Consider the following 19,464-nt stretch of genomic DNA (forward strand, 5'->3'; position numbering starts at 1 on the left):
GAGGGGTTAGAAAAAGAAGGAGAGATAGAGAGCGAGAGAGTGAGATCGAGAGAGCGAGAGTGTGTGTTGCGTGAGAAGTTTCTTGAGACGTTGAACCTGTGGCGCAGACGTACCAGTGTTGGTGCCACAATGCACAACTTACAGGTTCAGGGAAGGCTAAACTTGTTGTCTAAGATGCTCCAGAGTGTAAGAGGAAGTACTGATAAAGGACTAATTTTACAAAAAATCAGGAAAACATGGTTTAGTAATGAAATTTTTCACATCACACAATAATATATGCCATATTTATTTGATTTAAATTAACACTAATTATTTAACATAAATTTAATATCAATTGCCATATTTAATTAATAAATAACAATGTTTGCTGTTTATGACTCAATCTTTCCGCCTTTTCACAAACAAATCTTCTCTGCTCTGGTGTTTGGACATCCCGGTGTTTGACACCTCGGCAAACATAACTAAATGCAGTGCAGGGAGGAAAGAAACACCCCTCACGCACACGCGCACACCTCTAAGAAGACGCAAATGCTCGGGGAGAAACTCGGCCGCACACCGTACAGGCCGCGTCTTACAGTCAGTCGAGCAGCAGTGGTCAAAGATGTCGGACTGAAGCAGTTTACCAGTGCCGTTGTAACGTTACCTTCGCTGTTTGTGGTACCCAATTCCCAATTCGATCATCAACCAGCAGCAGCAAGAAGTTGTGTGTAGGCGATCGAGAGAGAGTGTGTGTGCGCGTGTGTGCATGCTGTAATAGAGTGGAGTTTATTTTACTTGTGTAAGTGTATGAGCAGGGTTGATCTTCTTGATCTGGAGCGATCGTTGGGGGTTTTTTTGTTGCTCGCTTTGGCTGTGTGGCTATTTCGGGGGCGATTGGGTTCCGTTCCGTTCCGCGCTCTGGTCTAGTTTCGGTCTGGTGCAGTGCATTGAACGGCGGAAAGCGATCGCGATCGCGATAAGCACGTTGAGCACGGGGTTTGATAGACCATTCGCATTGTGGTGGTGAAGCAACTATCCTGACGATCATTCCAAACGCACGATCCCATATCCTCGATTGATGCTGGCCTGTGTATATCTGTGTGTGCCTGTGTCGGTGGTGGTGTTTGCTGATTAGAAACCATTGAGTGCAACAGGAAAGTGTGTCCATCGATTTAGGATAATTCAGCATTAGTTTCTTTGCTTGCCCAGCAAAAACCTCTAATTCCTTCCAGTTTCCTCTGTGCGATCTTCGCACCATCGTAAAACATCCCTGTGTATGTGTGTGTGTTTGTGTGTGTTTGTGTGCATTCAGGCAGCAAAGCGACATCTAACGGAGGAAATCTGTGAGCCATTTTTGTAATCTTTTCTTTTCTTCTGGCATTATTTGCGCATCCCGCTTTGTACGGTGGCTGTTGGTTGCTGCCGTGCCTCGTGTGCCTTTTTCTGTGTTACAGCAGTGTGAGAGTGTGCGTGTGTCTGTGTGTGTGATTAGCTGTGTCAGTGTTTGTGTGTGTTTCTAACGTTTTCCGAGCGAGCCAGCTAAGAAGCAACAACAGCATCATCATCACCATCATCTTCTCGATCTTCAAAAAGGAGAGAGAGAACAAGTGAAGAGAGCCAAACTCCGTCCCAGACTCGCCCAGCGTCCCAGCAAGATGCCCTGCAGTGCGGTAACGCTGTCGCTCGCGACGATATCCGCCATCATCGCCGTTGCCCTGTTGGCAATCGCCTTCTCCACCGACAACTGGCAGAGCTATGAAGTGAAGCGCACCAACATACAGGTACGAGTAGCGCGCTTTCTTTGCAGCATTTATTTTTGCAAGCATGCAGCACAGTCGTGCTGTCATCATCATCATCGTCGTCATCATTATCAACAAAATCTGCTGCGCCAAAATGGCAAAACACACGACTGAGGACGACAGCGTTGCTTTAGCGCAAACAATACAACGCTGGGGCTTTTTTTCGCGCTCCCCCAGGCCCTAGGCAAGTGGGAAAGAAAGACATCAACGCGACATAAAGCGACAAACCCTTGATGCTCGGGCGGGACCGAGCGGGCTGGGAAAGTGCGCACATGCGCGAAAACTTTCTATTCCCGCACGAAACACCACATACATTGGGAGGTTATGACGTGTGGAGGGAAGGGAGGCATCAGCGTTTGGCCCTTTTTGTAAGGGATTTAAAAGGGGATTTATACGATTTTGAAGAGCCAAAGAAGTACAGTTTCTGCAATTTAAATACAAATGTTCTACTTTGGTCTTTGGTACATTCCATCAAAATGATCTCTTGATCTCATCCAAGCGCACAATGAAGCCGCACAAATCACGTCTTTACCGCCCTCCCCGGTTTGGGCCTTGGCTCTTGGACAAGTGCCGGAACGGCGGTCAATCATGTCGCGAGCTCTCAGTTATACAATTCTACTTTTATACAGACAAAAAAAACAACCTCTCCCCCTCCCACAGGTCATGAGAACTGTGAAACATAATAGTGCGAAAAGAAGAAAAAAAAACATTAAATAAGCGATCCACTTTTCACGATCAAGCAGTAGCAGCAGCGACAGGGTTGTGCTTTTGGCCTTGACGTTAGCAAAAATGCCGGACAACACAACATTAAACACAATACGCGCTAAATAGTGCGCGTGAAAAAGTATAACAGCAAGCAACAACAAAAAACACAAAAAATAAACACCTTATTTGGGACAAATTGTTTTCCACCAACTTCCCCAAAACGGAAAACGACGGCGCTACCGGTATTTGTGTTGCTCTACTCGTGCACACCTCCACCAGCACTCTGTATGTGGATGATCGTGGCTGCCCACTAACTGTATACTCGGCTGGGGAAACAATAAGATCAAAACTTTTAAATAAAAGCAATAGACGAGCAGTCGGTGAGATGCATTGGGCCTGTGTCACGTCCATCCAGAATGCGTCCAGCTCGCTCAAAACAACCCAGGCGGGCTGGGTTCAATTTGCATACAAATGAACACACACACACGGATGGGGGGGGGCTTTGAAGGTGCGATGGAATGTGTCGTCGTAGGCTCGTGTGCGTCGTCACCCGGTTCCCAAACTTTCCTTCGATATTGATTCGTGGCATGCGAACCGTGTTTTTATTCCACTTTCTAACCCCGATGGTACCGAAATGTGTGCTCGATGGTGGTGTTTAAAATCTTGCACGCATCTAGAAACCACCCCACATGCCACCGAGGTGCCAATGTGCCACGTACGCCGACCACGGTGCGACCACAAAACCGGCTCTCTTTCCGTCGGGTTTTGCGATCGGCCTACGTTCGTCCAAAGAACCAACCGCACAGTGCTGCGCCAGCTCTGCATTCTTAACAACATCTGGAACAGGCTCGTGCTCATGCGTGTGTGTGTGTTATGTTCTTGGCCATAACCGGTCGTCTGTCAGCCTGTTCTTTTTTTTTACATCACATTGACCAACCAGACATACCATCAGGCCTTGTCTTGTGCCTGTTGGAATATAGAGGTGTGTTTTGTGTGAGCGCCGTGTGCAAGTTTTGCACACGGCCCCAGCCCAGATCTAATCCTGAAGTTTGCCTTTCACCCCTACACCATCCAGCATGGCGCAGGACCAGCACACACACACGAACACAAGCATAACAGCAACAAAAATGTAGTCCACAAGTTGTTTTTCCACCTTTCCCATTGATCCCCGGTTCCCGTTTATGTCTTCCCTTTTACCGATCCCCGTCACAGCCGACCCGTTTGTTGGCGCTGGCGTGTCGCTACTCTCTTTCACCAATTTCACTCCCCACGCTTCCACGGGATTGCGCGGGGTTCGCTCGCGCCTGAATCGCGTTTCTTTGCGCGTTTGCCTTTTCTCCCGCGTTCGTGGGCCTGCTGCTGCTGCTGCCCATTCTTTTGGTTCTGTCTTTCCATTTGGCTCGTTGTTCACTCCATCTAACGGAGGTTGGCTGCTGGAATGGCTGCTTAAAACGGCAGGCATGAAGCGCTGCCTGCTCCGAAAGGCTGTAAGGGTTTGCATGGGCTGCATGTGGTAACGCATTGGCTCGTAACGCATAACGCTGTTGCTCATGTGAGGTGCGATCGTGTAGCGATGATCTTGCTTAGCGTCAGCACAGACAGAAGACCTAAAACGTTCAAATTTGTGCCCTGTTGTATCGATCACCAAGCTACCAAGCTTTGGAATGTCAAAATCGAACTGCTCTCGAACCTAAGCGTGCGTCCCTCGTGGTGAAGGTACTACAACTACACTCGTACACAAGTGCTTGGTGCTAATCGCACTGGCAAACATCACGACGCAAAGCAGCCACCACCAGACTTTGCCAGCAGGCACACACACACAGACACACATACACACACATCTTACCAAACACATATCTGAGGTCGCATTCTTTCAGTCAATTTTGTTCAACATAGATTGCACGGCCTGCCTGGCAACTGCTCCGAATGGTGGTGGTTTCACGTGTGCTGTTGTTCTGCATTCGATCATTGGCGCTTTTTTGTTGTTGATGCCGTTGTTCCTACGTCTTGTTTCCCATTCCATTTCTGGAGCGATTACTTCGCCTACACACACACGAGCCGCACGCCTGGCTGTGTGGGCTTTTGGAAACAAAAATTGGAATTGCATTGACACGACAAACCCAAGAACGGTTTTGTGTGGAAGGTTCTTGTGGCACTTAGGGCCAGAAATGAAGCAGAAAGAAGCAGACACAAAAACACATCCCTTCAAGAACAACATACATTTGAATACAATCAAGTTGTAATGGCACTCGCGAAGTAGTCAAGCACACGCGAACGCGTACGTTTCGGCTGTTTATGCTCTTTGCATAACACAGGACTGGCAGTAAGAGCGTACGCGTATTCATTCTTGAGCTGGTAAGCTGTCGTCAAGTTTGTGCAAACTGTGTGCTACTGCTGTGAATGAATGAGACAACGTGGTCACGTTTTTTTTAGCACCTTTTGGTTGCGGCATGTGGTGCTAAACTCACAGCATTGTGCTTATTGCTGTCACTGCTTGCGTGAGTTTTGAGCATTGCTGGTTTGTTAGTGTCCAGGTATGAGTATAGGCATTTTTTGGAGGTGATTTGCCCGAAAAATCTTACTTACATTTGATCGGACTATCGCTCAAATAAATGATCTTGAAATTTATGTATTAATTTGAAAGGTGTCATTTATCGAACCAAATCCAGTGGATGAAATGAATTTACATTATCTCATTAATGTCCAGTTGACGAGACTTGATAAAAACAGAACAAAAAGGATACCTCATGTTCCTATTTATTATTTTTCTCCTGTGGGATGTTTAATTGTTCACATAGAAAACACATTTTTGATAATTTAACTACCAAAAAAACCATGCTATACAATAGATGATAATTTCTTAAAAAGATGTTGTACACTACTTACATGAGACTAATTAAAAATAAGAAGACAACATAGTCAACAAATATATAACGAATATCGATTATAGATATTGATTATAACAGACAGACTCTGCATGTAGATTGTAAAGATTACACAGATTGTATTTAATAAATTGTGTTACAAGCTGTAAACGTTGCCTTTAAAATGTATTTTTTCCCCCTATGCAGCTGTGTACTAAAGCTTATCGATGCATACAACTTGTATCTATTAGGTGTTTAAGTGTAGCGTAAAAATAGTTTAGTATTCAAACTGTTTTCTTTTTTTCTAGTAATTGCCATTTTTTATGACAACCTTTGAAGGTGTTCCCTTTACCGGTTTTGCGTTGCACCCTTCGAGCAGTGAATGCCAAGTACAGCTTAGGTAGAAACCTTGTAGAAACTGATTCTTCCCGTGTGTGTATACCGCACCCTAAACGCACAGACCCCATTTAACAGACGCACCTATTTTCTTTCACCACCATTTTCCCCACCCATTCTTACCGAACGGTACTACCGAACACGTGTTTGATAAGCGTCTTTGCCTTGCGAAAGAAATGATCCGGGAAGATTCTACTAATAAAAACAACAACAAAACACACACACAACACTAGACGGGTGTACACTAGGGGAAGGGGTAATTAAAAAAATACACACACATACACACATACAAACGGTGTGAGTAGCTGGGTGGTAATTATCGCCTGCACGGCTACTGCAACCTCGAAGCGATCTGCGCATGCGTAACCAATGGAAACTGTAGCACAGTTATTACGGTTGACCGTTGCAAGGTGGTATGGTGGAGGAGGAACGGAAGGAGAAGAAGGAGTGGAAGGATCGGGATAGAACGGTGGTATGTGTCCGTGCACACACACGCGAACACCATCGATCCAAGCAATCGTCGACCGTTTGTGTCTGTTTTCTCCAGTCAAGTGATTCCTTCGCGCAGGGTGGCAAGGTAATGAAGCGCACCAGACAAAAGAAGCGCCTGAGCAAAGTGGGAACGGCACGCGAGATGCCGCCGCCAAAGCTTTCCTCAGTTCAGTAACCTTTTGGTGCATGTGCATCGACCGTCTGATCTATATATATGTATGTATGTATACTGGCGAGTGAGTAAGAGATGGTTGTTGCATCCTTCCCCAATGGGCGATTGAAAGGGGTTTGTTTTTTCCTACGTGTTGTTTGTTTGTGTGCGATGTGTAACTCCTCTGGTGTTGATGTATTTTGGTTTTTGTGTTACCCATTACCCATCACTACTAGTAGCCCCGTTTGCAGGGTTTAAGAAATGGGTATTGCACTTGAAACTGAGCCGATCCGACCGACCGGCTTCATCCAACCATCATTGCCCGGTTCGGTTTCGAAGCTGATTGATGGCTTTGAGCGGAAAAACCGGTCCAGCCCCGCGGTGGTGGTGGCGGTAATCGTTTCGGCCGGATGAAACGATTGCCGCCCATGTGTGTCGGTGGGTCCGTCCGTCCGGTCCGTTGTTGTGGTGCGTGATCCGATCCGAGGGACCACTTTCACAACCGTGGCAAGAGGGCCGATCGTGCCATATCGAGAGTGTGGTATGAGTGTCTACTTTTTTCGTTTGTTTTCTGTTTAAATTCACTCTTTACTTTTCCCCTTCAATATGGGCTGGGCAACATAGACTTTGGGATGCGCGGGAAAGGACATAACCACTCTGGCCAAACAGAGGGCACAATAACGAAAAGGGAAAACCAGTGCAGAGAGAGAGAGAGAGGTTTCCTTTCAGCCATTTCAACGTTCGGTTTTATGCCACACCGGGGTTTATACCAGCTGCACGGTGGCACGTATAAAAATATCAACGAACACAAAAAAGGGGAAATCCCATACGTAGAAATTGGAGAAATAAATCACCCATCAATCGGAAAACTTTCCATTTCGTTTCTTATCGTCCGCCGTTGTCTTTTTGCAATCGATTTTTAAGTTGTGTGTATAAAGTGAGAGTGGTTGTTTAATTGTGTTTTCATTCCGTTTTTTTCCCTTTTCTTCTTCTGCAGAACTTTATTGCGAAACATCCCGATGCAGCAGCACTGACGGACAGCTTCAACAATCGACTGATCTACTACACACGGACGCGCGGCCTGTTCCGGTACTGCTACCCGAAGGAACGTCCTCCAGCATCGTCCGGTAAGTGGAGTGCAAACGAACAGAAGAATGACAAAAAAACCCATCCTGCTCGGGAAGCTGCTGTAATGCGATGCTACAGGCTGAAAGTCACGTATTTTTGGGAAGCTAGTTTGAAAACACACAAAAAAAAACCTCTATTATTCAGCACGTTTTTTGTTGGGTTTTTTTTCTCCCCTCTCTTCCTTCCAATGGGGTTTTTGGTTGATGTGTGTACAACCGGAAGGAGCAGCAGCAGCAGCAAATAATCGGTGCAGGTAGCTATCGATTAATGCGTTCAATTTTCTATTCAACTGGTGTGGAGGAGAAGAAGTGAAACAAGAAGGAGCAAGAAACGAAAAAAAAAACACATTCACGCGCAAGCAGTAATTTGAGACTTGACGTGAGGAGAAGGAGGTTCGTCGCTTGATGCCCCCGTCGTCGTCGTCGTTGGCCTTGATGTCTTTTGTATGCTGCGCTTAGAAACGCTCACACACTGGGCAACAGCTTTTGTGACGTGTTTTCATTGCCTACTGCGATGGAAGTCGCATTGACTGGTGGTGCACCCGTGTGTACGGTTTTTCCAACACACCGGCACATCGTTTCAAGCCGTAATGCTGCGGATGCTGTTGCCTTTGCCTTTGACTCTGATGCTTTGAAGAATTGTTCTCACAGCTCAGCCCAGCAACGTTTGTAAGACTTTTTGTTGTTGCTCCTCTTCTTCCTCGTCATCATCAAACGCGATATGAATCGTGGATAATGTATTCGCTCGTCCCTCGTCCATCGGCCGCCCCTTCTGGACGTAAAGACGTAAAACAGACGCTACTGGCATTTAGCGATGATGCTGCTGAAATGGTTTGCGCGCTGAAAACGTTTCCTGAAAATTGTTTGAATTAATTGTTTCAATGGAAAACTGGACGGTAACGGTAGCGAGAAGAGCGGGGAGAGGTGTATTTGTAGAGCTTTTATTGAGGGCTTTTATTGCTACGCTCCGGATCGCGGACGGCTCACCGTCGATCGCACCACCGGCCTAGGATCAGGATGTTTTGTTATTTAAGCTTTTCCGGCGTTTTATAGGAGCTGTTTGGGAGTTTAGAATGATTTGTATTGGTTCGTATGAATTCATTAAGATCGTAGAGCAAAATCATGACAACCACGTGATTAGATTAGACTTTTCATGGGCAATCCCAATCCAATCTTAATAAACCGAAGAAAAAAAAATGAACAAAAGAAGCTGAAAAATTAGCCACTTTTCTCACGGAACTTTTACGATCGTCGAACACTTCCGTCGTCCTTGGACGGGCGCAATTTGACGGTGGCCTTTTGGTGGCGTAAACGTTGCTGTGAACCTACTTGTTCGAAACTTTACGACCTCTAACGATTAGCAATTGTGAATGAGATTGTGTGTGTGTGTGTGAATTGTCAAAGAAAAAAGGTAAATACTGTACAATTTCCTCGTTATAGTTTTCACCTTTTTTTCCTTTCCACGCTGAAGAATTAAAGATGCAGTTGACCACCACTGTTGCAGCGCGGCACTTCGTTCGTCTCGCAAGCAATTATTACCTTTTAATATTGCATTTTAGTGCTTTAAAAAGCATTTAACGCCACGGACTGCGGAAGAGAAAGATGCTAATAGCCCGCTTAATTGAATGACTGCCTTTCCAAGGCAAGATTCGGCGGCCGTTTTAAACATCTCCAATGCTAAAGGGAAGAAGAAATGGACATAAAACTATACCGGAATACGGGACGGTTGTTTGCTTGTCCGTACGTCTCCGTAGCCGCTTCTGTCATCACAAAAGAAAAGGTAACCTTAAAGAAAGCACGCACTCTCAAACAACCACACACACACACTCTTTAGGTGATTGTTTCCCATGGGAAAATGTGTAAATTTTTGTTCAAAATTTGGAATTAATCACAGACAGATAGACAGACAGACCGACTGGTCAAGGTGCATTTTTTGTTGATATTCTCATCCCACACCAGCACCGCTTTTCACACCGCAAAAGGGTGCCACCGTCAACACTGACAGCAGTTTGAGCTTTATGGTTTTTTGGATGTTTGTCGCTTTCCCTTAAAGTGAAATGGATTTAGTCGACAGAAATGATTTGTCCCGTCTTTGGGGTGTCCTCTGGAGTGTTTGGGGATTCTGTTTTCAGCAACTTCAACCTGCATCACCCTTTGTCGCCCGATCTGGCGTCACATCAAGTGTTTGGGTGAAAAAGGGCTATTGCCTGGTTTTTACAGGTTACTTACACGGCACACACACACACATAAACACCATACAAAGGCACATGGAAGTTCGGTGAAAAACCATTAACTCTTCTCTGCGCGCCGTTTTGCACTATCCTCTGTTGGCGGCAATCGGGGTGTGTAATTATCCCCGATTGGCGCATTTTTGAATTCTTTCCGATTTTTTTTCTTCTGCGCGGCCGCGTTCAGCGCTGGCGATTTCTAAAACTTGGCGGCGTTATGTTGCCGCCAAACCGGTTATCGATCCCCGGGGGGGCCGATGGTGGTATCGGGGTGAAAATATGTGTTGCTTGTGTGTTACTGCTCTTACGTGGCACCCTTCAGTGGCAGGACGGAATCCACAGCATCCACACACTGACGAAGTTATGCTTTCTTTTCATTTTTCGTGCATGATTACACTTTCTGGCAGAGCAAATACAAAAAAACGGGGGGAAAGGGATCACGTTAGGTCATACTTGCAGCGCACCCTGCCGCAAGCAGCACAGTAGGAACTATAGCTCGGTGCAGGAGAGAGAGCTGGAAGGAACAATTTTGCCTTAAATACATTGCCTCGCTCCTCGCGTCTCTCTAGTCACGAGGGAAAGATTGATTTCTTGGCTTGGCGGCGTTAACTGATGCAAGGAAAAATTATTGCCCGTTGTGTTTTTACCAGCGCTACCAGCCCGCTGGTCTGACCATCCTCGAAATCGGGCGCTCGTTACGTTACGTAAACTGTCCAGTGCACGGAGTCACCGCGGCGGCAAACAGCTTTGCGCCACTTGTGCCGCTTGGTGAACTTGGTCCGAACTGCGCAAAAGACAAGAGGCGATCGCAGTACGGGCTGCAGCACGATCATCATCAGCAGCAGCAGCAGCATCAGCACGGTGATAAAAGAAAAGCAGAAAAACGCTGCCGTAGCAAGCGAACTGCGAGCTGGTATTACCACTTTCCCCGTTTTGGCTGTCCGGCACTCGCCTGGAGCTGGCTCGCCTGGTTTGTGCGCAACTAATGAGTTTCTTCACCGCGGCGTGCGGTTCTATTACGCGTACGCGTTTTGGGGGAGGAGTGAGTTTTTTTCTTTTCATTCAGAACGTTAGTTTAGAACTTCCTGCGGGTTGGTTAGAATTTGTCGGACCTGCAGAGGAAATGGGTTTTAGGTAAACGTGGAGAGCCATTAATTGAATTTTAACCCTGTTCTGTTTTCGAGCCCCCCTTTTGGCCTCTACCCGCGATCACTGTACGATCGATTGTTTCTTGTTCGGTGTTATTTAACACTTTGACCGCCGGCCTGACGTCACAGTTTTTGAGTGAGCACGTAGCGCATGGCAAGAGAGCGATGAGAGCGACAGTTTCTCGTGCAATTGTTATCACTCTTTTGTTTCATTGCGATAAGCGGCGTAGCACATGTCGTTCTCGTTCTCTCTTTCCTACCTCTTTCGTTCTCAAGAGATTTACTGAGCGTCAGATGCAAAGCTGAACGGCGAGCAAAACCGTCATGCGAATATATATGACGCGGCGCTTAACGTGTTAATTCTTAGTGAAAAGTGTACCTTGTTTTCTTTCTTTTTTGGCGAATTGTCATTAAAGAATGCTCTCCGCGCGTGTAGGCGGGGACGAAAAGTGTGTTAAAAGAAAGAAAGGAAATTATTTTCTGTGTGCTGCTTTTTGGGTTTTTTAAGGGAGGGTGCATTGTACGATTAGTCTTCGCGTTTTCCAAGCCACACACTTGTTTGGTAGAATTAAATTCGTTTCGCTTAAGCTATTTTTTGTTTGGGAAGCGAAGGAATGGTGGTAAACACCACAAATAGCACAACAAATTGGTGGCTTTTTGTGTTGTTTTTCCTCTGTTGAAAGGAAAGTTGAATAAACTCGAACGATCGTTATCTAGATTACTCGTAATGATTAGGACGATCGTAAGGTTCGTTTGACTTTATTTTTAGATTTACACGATGGATTTAATCAAGATTTGAGCTAACCCAGGCTTATTCCTTTCGCTGATCTTCTGTAATATACTGATAGTGGCGGTCATCGATCGTTTGAGATCCTAAGGTCCATTATGCTGAGGTATTTTAAGGTCCTAAGGTATTTTAGTACAAGAAACATTGTCTAACCAACAATTTGAATAGCAAAATCCCATCAATTGCATCCAATTTCCTCTTCGCATCGTGTGACAGTTCTGCTCAAAATCAAGCAGAAATCAAAACCAATTCCCCAACGCAACACATTTCATTCCCCTCAAAAGCATACCGACTACTTTCACGACAATTTTCATCAGATGGAAAACCAACAGCAAACAAGCGACACTGGCCACGGTGTCGGTCTGTATGATTACAGTTTGATCGTTTTTTTTTTTTTTTTTGAGAGATCAACGAGTCAACGTCATCATAGCTTCCCGCGCTTCAATCGTGGCACATTGTATGTCAAATCTTGCTACCTCGACAGCTACCTCATTCGGTTGCGAGGTGGAACCATTTTGTTTGGAGGGGTGGGATGGAGGCTCCACCAACGGGCACGCAATTTGGGTCAAACAAAAGTGTGCTGAAAGTGTTTCCTTCCCAGTTTGACGCTGGCAAACCCCCTAAATGCTGGAGGTGAGGATTTTGTTGAATGAAATTTCATTGAAAACGATCATCATCATCACAGCGTCATTGAACGTTTGGGAGAATGGGCATCATCGACGGTATATAGCTTAAGCTGCAGCAGCAGCAGCCCAAAAAGGGGGAGAACCTGCCAGAACGGGAACCATTATTAGCTGCATATTAGCTTTGTGGCCTAAAAAAAGGCAAACAGCGTACCGTTCCGAACCATAATACTGCACCTGGCGTTGGCAGCCGGGCTGAGCGAGAAACAAAAGTGGATAACGTAACTGCATCAATCTCACCCATCCATCCATGGGCTGTTTATTTTGCAAATTGAATGTATTTGGAGTGCTCTTTTGTTCCCCTCTCTCCTCATCCCCATTTCTACGCTCGCGCCGCAACTTTGTTCAAACTGTTAACTGTTTGGGCATCTGTTTTACACCTTTTACTCTCGTTTGATGGAGCGGAAACTGTGTGAGTGTGTGCATGAATGGAAGTGTGCATCACTTACGGTAAATTCATAGTCAGACAGCTCCTTCTTTGTTGCACAAAATTCCTATCCACTAATTAGCTCTTTGGTTAATTAAGCATTGTCGAAGATCGAGTCGACACTCCGAGCCTACAAAATGGCACCTATTAAGCACGGTACGGCTGCTTTGTGGTTCACTAAATAACTGTCCACTAACAGATTAGTGGCCCACTAACTGATGTCGTCTTTTTGCTTCATCTTCTGGTCATCATTCAACTGTCAACTTTGGCGGCTCTGTTTACTGATTGCAGTCCATCTAAATAATTGTTGATTTAATTCGTCGCTCAAAACGATCCGACCCGCATTTTTGTACGCGGTGACCTCATCGACGAACTGAATGATATTAAAAAACAACGCTAACGAAACAATGAGGTAATCGCTTGTTGTTTTTAAATCGATCGCCGCCACAATTCACTGCAATGTCTCCGCGTGTGTGCGTGTGTGTGTGTGTGTTATCCGGTGACCTTCGCACAAATCGCGGACGAGGATGATGCACACACTATCGCGCACACTCCATCGATCGTTTTGCGGAAAACTTATCAATAATTATTCGATTGCTCGTTTTGTCCTTGCCGTTGTGTATGGCACTGTGTGTCCTCCTTTTTCTTTTGCCATTTTGCAGCACTGGTTTGCTTTCTGATGTTGCGAATTTGATGTTGCCATTTGGAGTGTGTTTTCGGTGTTTTTTTGGAATGATGGAAATATAAAGATAGCCACATGCGCACGTCGGTCATGATTTACGCCATCGTCCGCACACCGGTTTGCCAAGTGTGGCACTTCATTGTTGATGCGTCAAGGAGCAGTAATGGGGGGAAGGATGGGAAAGAAAGAAAAAGAAGCACATTCACACAACAAAACACACACACGTGCGTGGTTTGCGTAATTTTGGGGCGCATTCTGCAACTAGCGCGAACTTTGGTTAGCGTTTAACGAATTGACGTTTGATACGATCCGGGCGTAAGCGCAAGCGGACGCCGGCGAGTTTTAAGCGTAGCGGCACTGGGATCGGCGCTTGTTTCTCCGGCATTAGTGTAAGGTGGGGGTGGGGGGGGACTTGGTTTTGAAGGTTAGCATGGGTGGAAAGGGAGGTGCGCAAAGGGGGTCTTACTTACAGCTTACTGCGATCGTGATGCGATCGACGAGAGCGTTATAGGAGACGGTACCGTTGTGAATTGCGTTGCTTGTTTTTTGCCCCCGTCGTCGGCGACGTTATAACGGTGACAGCATATTTATGAGCGGTGGCAGCATTGCGGTTCGTTAGGTTGACCGTTTTTGTGCGTGTTTTGTGTGTGTGTTATTTTTATTTCGGGCACGGTACCGATTTTTGGCCCGTGATCGTTAGCAAAGTGTGCGAAAGAATAGTGTTTTGCGGTTGAAGGAATTTTTATGGCTCCGTTTTATTGAACAAATCTTTGCCATCTCTAGTGGATAGTGAATGTTTGGAATTATTCCTTTGTCTTTTATTTGTTGGACATTTTGCATTATTTTTGCTTGATATCTCATCTATTTGGCAATCGACGATCTACTGTGCTGAAATTGTTTACCTTTTGGTATCATATAGTGTTTAGGATTGCAAACAAAACCAAATTTGTACTTACTCTAACGAAGTTACCGACTAAAAACATTGATTTAACGATTTCACCTTAATGTTAGGCGAAAGCGCCTAAAGGTATGCAATTATGAACTTTTATTTAAAACAACACTCATTTGTCTCATACACACCACTTGTATGCACATTTCATCGAACCAATAGCTTTCCCCCATCTTTCGACATCGTTACGACGCTTGATGGTGTATTTTGTTTCAAATTACCATTTTCTACACATTAAGCATGTTTATTAAGTTACATTTCACCCATAGTGTGAGCGTTCTTTCCACAATGCGCACCTCTAATACCGCCAATTTGACGGAGAGATAAACCAACCGACCGACCAATTTTCAAACTAATTATTCCATGCCCCGAGCATGAAGCTTCAATCCTCAATCATCATCATCATCATCATCATTAACCGGACGGTCAGTCGCGGGGATTGGTGTGCTAGAGATATAGAAACTCACCGTCCGATAGTGGCAAACAGCGAGCCCATCGTTTGCGCGGTGTGGTGTGCAGAAATAAGTGTATGAATTATCTGCCGCCATACACTCTCACTTTCTGCATGGCTAAATGGTGCTGCTGCTGCTGCTGCTGCTATGATATGTGTTAATCTTACCGAAATTACCAGCCCCCGTTTGCGCGGGATAGAAAGTGTACTCGCACAGCACACATAGGTACGGGGCTTTATTTTATTGCACCATTTGATTTATAGGCCTCCGCTCGCAGCCTCACCAACGCTTCACGAAGGAGCTATTTCAACCTCGCCGATGACGCGTCATTTTGTGCAAAACAAAACAAGTAACCGAAACCAAAAAAAAAAAACCAACGATCTGCACCCACACGCACTTGCTGGCCGTGCGCAAAGCGCGCGATCCTCGATTCGACTGTATGTGGCGCACCCGGCGGAGCGCTCCGGGGATCAACGAACGCATAATGAAGGAGATAGTAGTGCCCCACTCGATGCATGCTGCATTCAGTGCCGCCAGTGCATCTCGGCCGCATCATTTTCGTTTCGTGCTCGTTTGCTCGCCAACCATCGTGCGCAAAATTGCATTTTTCCACCCACCACTCGAGGCGGGAGGGCCCTTTTTTTGATGCATTTATCGGTGCAGTACCGGAAAGGGGATGTGAAATCTGTTCCCCCCTGTGTTTAAGCAGGGGGAAGAGGAGAAACTTTCTGTCTGGCTTCTTTCATTTTCAACCATCGGCATTCACAGATTTTTCACAAAACGCGGTGAAAAGCGCTATGATCAGTCGAGCCCTCCGATCGGGCTCCATCCAGGCATTCAGTTGCTTTTTCAGAATTCGGAAATTCCCTTTCTACCTGGTGTGTGCGTTTATTGGGAACGCAACGGGCTGGCTGGCGTGCTGGCCTGAATTCAATTTTACGCCCTTCGCCTACGCGCCCATCTGCCGGCGGACACATACACCTTCCGTGTGCCTCTTTGGGGAGGAAATTGGGCCCGAGATGCGTTTTCCCTTTGTCTCGTGCTTCGGAAATGTGTGCAGGTCTTTCATTTCACACTTCTTTATGTGTATGGCCGAGATCGCATCGTTTTAAATCGATCAGCCACCAGCGAGATGGGAAGAAACGCCGCGCACTGATGTGGAGGAATGAGCTTTTGAGCGGGAATTAGAAATTTTCCGATGCCAAAGCACCACAGCATGCCTCACGATAGGAAATGCGATTCATTGGTGGGATATGTGGGTTTTTGGAAAGATGCGCAGCAGGCAGACCGTGTGCGTGTACATCTCGTGCTCTGGCACACTTTCCCGGCGGAGCGCGTGTGTTGTGGTAACACCTCCTCTTCCAAATCGCATATATTGCCTGGTGCACATTCTGACACATTCGCACATTGTTAATTGACACTATTTTTATCGTTTTCCTCATCTCATCTTTCCTTTTTTCCTGCTCAACTTAATTTCCGCAGTGCAAATCTACCTGTCGCCGGTCGAAACCCACTGCTCGAACATCGACTACTTCCCCGCGAACGAGGAGCACAAGGAGTCGGACTCGTTCACCGATGACATCATGACCCGACTGCATCTGGCACGCTCCGTCATTGCTGCCTTCATCCTGAGGTAAGCCTGCATATATAACCCCCCCTTTTTTGGCATGATTGCATGATTTAACCATTTTCGATTGGGTTTTTTTTTGTTATAGCTTCGTCGTCATCTTCTGTGCCTTCTGGACTGGCCTGTCCGGATGCTGGAAGCGTTCGGCCGGTGCGATTACGGCGACCGCCATCCTTATGCTCACCGCCTGCCTGCTCGCCGCCGGTGCGATGGGCCTGTGGCACACGGTTGAGTTCTTCGAGAAGGAAAAGGTCGTCGGCGAAGAGTACTACCAGCAGTGGAATACTGTAAGTGTTTGGTGTAAAGATGATTGCCTAAAAGTACGAAAATACAGCATTGAGTTAGGGTTTATCAGATGATATCACGCAATGAGCAGATATTGCAACAAAATCGGCATAGTGAAGTAGTTCTTGTGATTCATTTAGAATGGGTCTTTTAATTGGTAGTTTGGATACGAGTTCAGTTGTTGTAGTTTGTGTTTGAGTTGAATGAAGAAATTTCATTTTGTTGGGTTTTTTTCTCCCCTATTTTGCTATGCGCGTGCACCTCTTAAACAAGCCTTCCTTTCTAAGATTAGCGGTTTGAGTCGACCGGAGTTAGCAGGAGTCAGAGTCGGATATGAAATGCCGAAATGCCTAACCTTAAAAATATTGCACTGGTCATCTCCGAACGAATCTGACTCCAGGCGACAACTTCGGGCAACTCCGGGCGACTCCGAGCGACTCGGGACAACTTCGGACGTCTCCGAATGACTGCGACTCCGGGCGATTCCAAACGGATCCGGATAATGCTGGGCGGAGCTATCTGCTGGAGTCGGCTCCGAAATTTTAGGATTCGGGTCGAAGTCGACTACGGATTTTGCCAACTATACCCATCACTAGTAACGATAACATTTAAATCCAATAAGAATATTTGTGCTGCATTTTCAGTACAAAATCGTCCTAGCGTTGAGCGCCATCTATTAACAAACAAATCAAACTATCACGTATGCCTCTAGAACAGGAATTGGCAGCTATTCAACATCTTTCAACCGTACTATGTGCTATGTGTCATTAGAGAACTTAGAACTTCAATCGGTGTTTAATGATCAGAATTTCTTTGAGACCTAGATACACTCTCACTATAAGCAATTAGCATACAACTCCAATTTAAAGTCCAAAACTCACAGTGATTCTCACTAATTATCCCCTTGTTTCTACTTCTCGGCACAGGTCCTTCGAGACAACACTCGTCTGTCGTACGACTGGTCGTACATTGTGGCCTGGGCCGGTGTGGCCTGCAGCCTGCTGGCATCGATCCTGCTGTCCGGTGCGGCCGTCTGCCTGCGGGGCGAACGCGAAAAGGAAGAACAGCTCAACCTGCAGTACCTGATGCCCGGTAAGGCGCCGAACCTAACACTAGCCGACCGGTCCCACCTGCCCCTCGCTCACATCGCTAACCTACTGTCTCCCGTTTCAGTGTATCCCCAAAAGCAGCCCCCCTACCCGTACGGTGGTTTCCCCCAGCCCCAGCTCTATCCGCAGCCATACTACCACGGATCGCAGTACGGACCGTACAACTATTGAGTAAACCCCCTTTTCCCAAAACACCGCGAAACACCGCGACTGGTGCGCGAGCAATAAGCGTGATGTGCAGAGGCCGTGCTGCGCATTAATGCTGCGCTTTGTGCCACAGTAAAGAAAACAACAACAAAATGCAGTGCTAAAAAACGAGACTTAAAGAGGAGAGATAGATGGATCGAGCGAGAGCTCGAAACGGAACTAAAGCACACAAGACACATTCTGAAAGCTTTTTCGAAACGGCATACACTTTTGAGACCGGAGCGCACTTTTGCGTGCGGATATTGGGCGCAAATCTGGCGGTTTGCGCAAATGCGTTAAAGGTTGTGCTACAACAGCCCGAAACCCGAAATCGAATCTAGTTGCGCTGGCATTCTCGTTTCTCACGCACTGTCGTAACAGTGCGCGAATGTTACAGCGCGTGGTAGCGTGTGGTCGTGAAAAGGTTTTTTACTCAATACTCTCCAATCCCACCAAGCATAAGGCACCTCTTTCCTGGTATAATTCTCCACCCGCCCGCCCGTTCCATTCTAAACTGTTCTATATGTCTTCCGTACCGGCGAGGTGTATCATCACCGAACGCAATGAACATAATTTGGCGATGGTTCGATTTTCCGAACGAGGTAACCCAATAACAAGATTCGACCGCACCTTTACCACCCGTATGCCATCCGCTCCTCCATGTGTACTAACGAATTGTAATAATCTCTGGAATGATTTTGCAGTTGTCGTTTTTTTTTTAAATGCAGTTTAGTAGCATCCTCCTAACGTTCATTTCAATCTACAAACGACTCACATTGCAATCTTAACGATTTCCACGAATGCGATCCACAAGTCCAACTTTTCATGCGCGTTTCAGTGAGCGTCTATCGTAAGCTAATGATGAAAATCATCCTTCCCTGCTCTTGTTCCCTTTTTTTAATGTCTTGTTAGAGCAAGCTCTATTCATCCAGTTAGACTATAGTTTGAACGAAACGAATTGCCTCCCGTGCGCACGTGCGTTGGGTATGTTTCTTTCTGTATTATGATGCGGATATGCGTAGAGATAATGTTTAGTAGTAGTAGTATTTACTGTTTGTACTAAGTAAAGCAGCGAATCGAGATAGAGAGAGTGAGAGAGTTCAGAGAATTATAGGAGTTTCAGGCCGAGTAAATTTAGTAGCTGGTAGCAGACAGTTGGGAAATACAGTGCATTCCATGGAAGACAGTACTGAAGGTGTGAAGATAATGCAAGCCAACTTATAGTGTACTTTATAACGATGCAGAGCGCGAGGGAGCGAGAGTCTGTGCGAGTGCGGTTGCTAATCGAGAATGAAAAATAAAGTTTAGAATTTTTTATTTTTAACGAAACAAAACAACCGTGTTGTGCATTTGTTGTTTTTATTTCATGGATCGGCCATATCACAATA

General features: G+C 46.0%; 1 protein-coding gene across 1 annotated transcript; it reads left to right on the forward strand.

The window, feature by feature from the left end:
- The first annotated feature begins 1,488 nt into the window (after nt 1-1,488).
- LOC120894094 (transmembrane protein 235) lies at nt 1,489-19,413 on the forward strand. The gene is made up of 6 exons (XM_040296471.1): nt 1,489-1,760; nt 7,384-7,513; nt 16,352-16,502; nt 16,585-16,783; nt 17,708-17,873; nt 17,955-19,413. Exons 1-6 carry the CDS (start codon nt 1,635-1,637, stop codon nt 18,059-18,061), a joined length of 879 nt encoding a protein of 292 aa, XP_040152405.1. The 5' UTR covers nt 1,489-1,634; the 3' UTR covers nt 18,062-19,413.
- Nucleotides 19,414-19,464: the final 51 nt, after the last annotated feature.

Source organism: Anopheles arabiensis, chromosome 2, assembly GCF_016920715.1.
Source record: "Anopheles arabiensis isolate DONGOLA chromosome 2, AaraD3, whole genome shotgun sequence".
Lineage (NCBI taxonomy): Eukaryota > Metazoa > Arthropoda > Insecta > Diptera > Culicidae > Anopheles > Anopheles arabiensis.

What these genes read in the sequence shown, in the direction of transcription:
- LOC120894094 (XM_040296471.1), top strand. Translation starts at nt 1,635, where the DNA reads ATGCCCTGCAGTGCGGTAACGCTGTCGCTCGCGACGATATCCGCCATC. An exon ending in ACGTCCTCCAGCATCGTCCG is followed by an intron (nt 7,514 to 16,351) that starts GTAAGTGGAGTG and finishes TAATTTCCGCAG; the next exon opens with TGCAAATCTACCTGTCGCCG. An exon ending in ATTGCTGCCTTCATCCTGAG is followed by an intron (nt 16,503 to 16,584) that starts GTAAGCCTGCAT and finishes TTTTTGTTATAG; the next exon opens with CTTCGTCGTCATCTTCTGTG.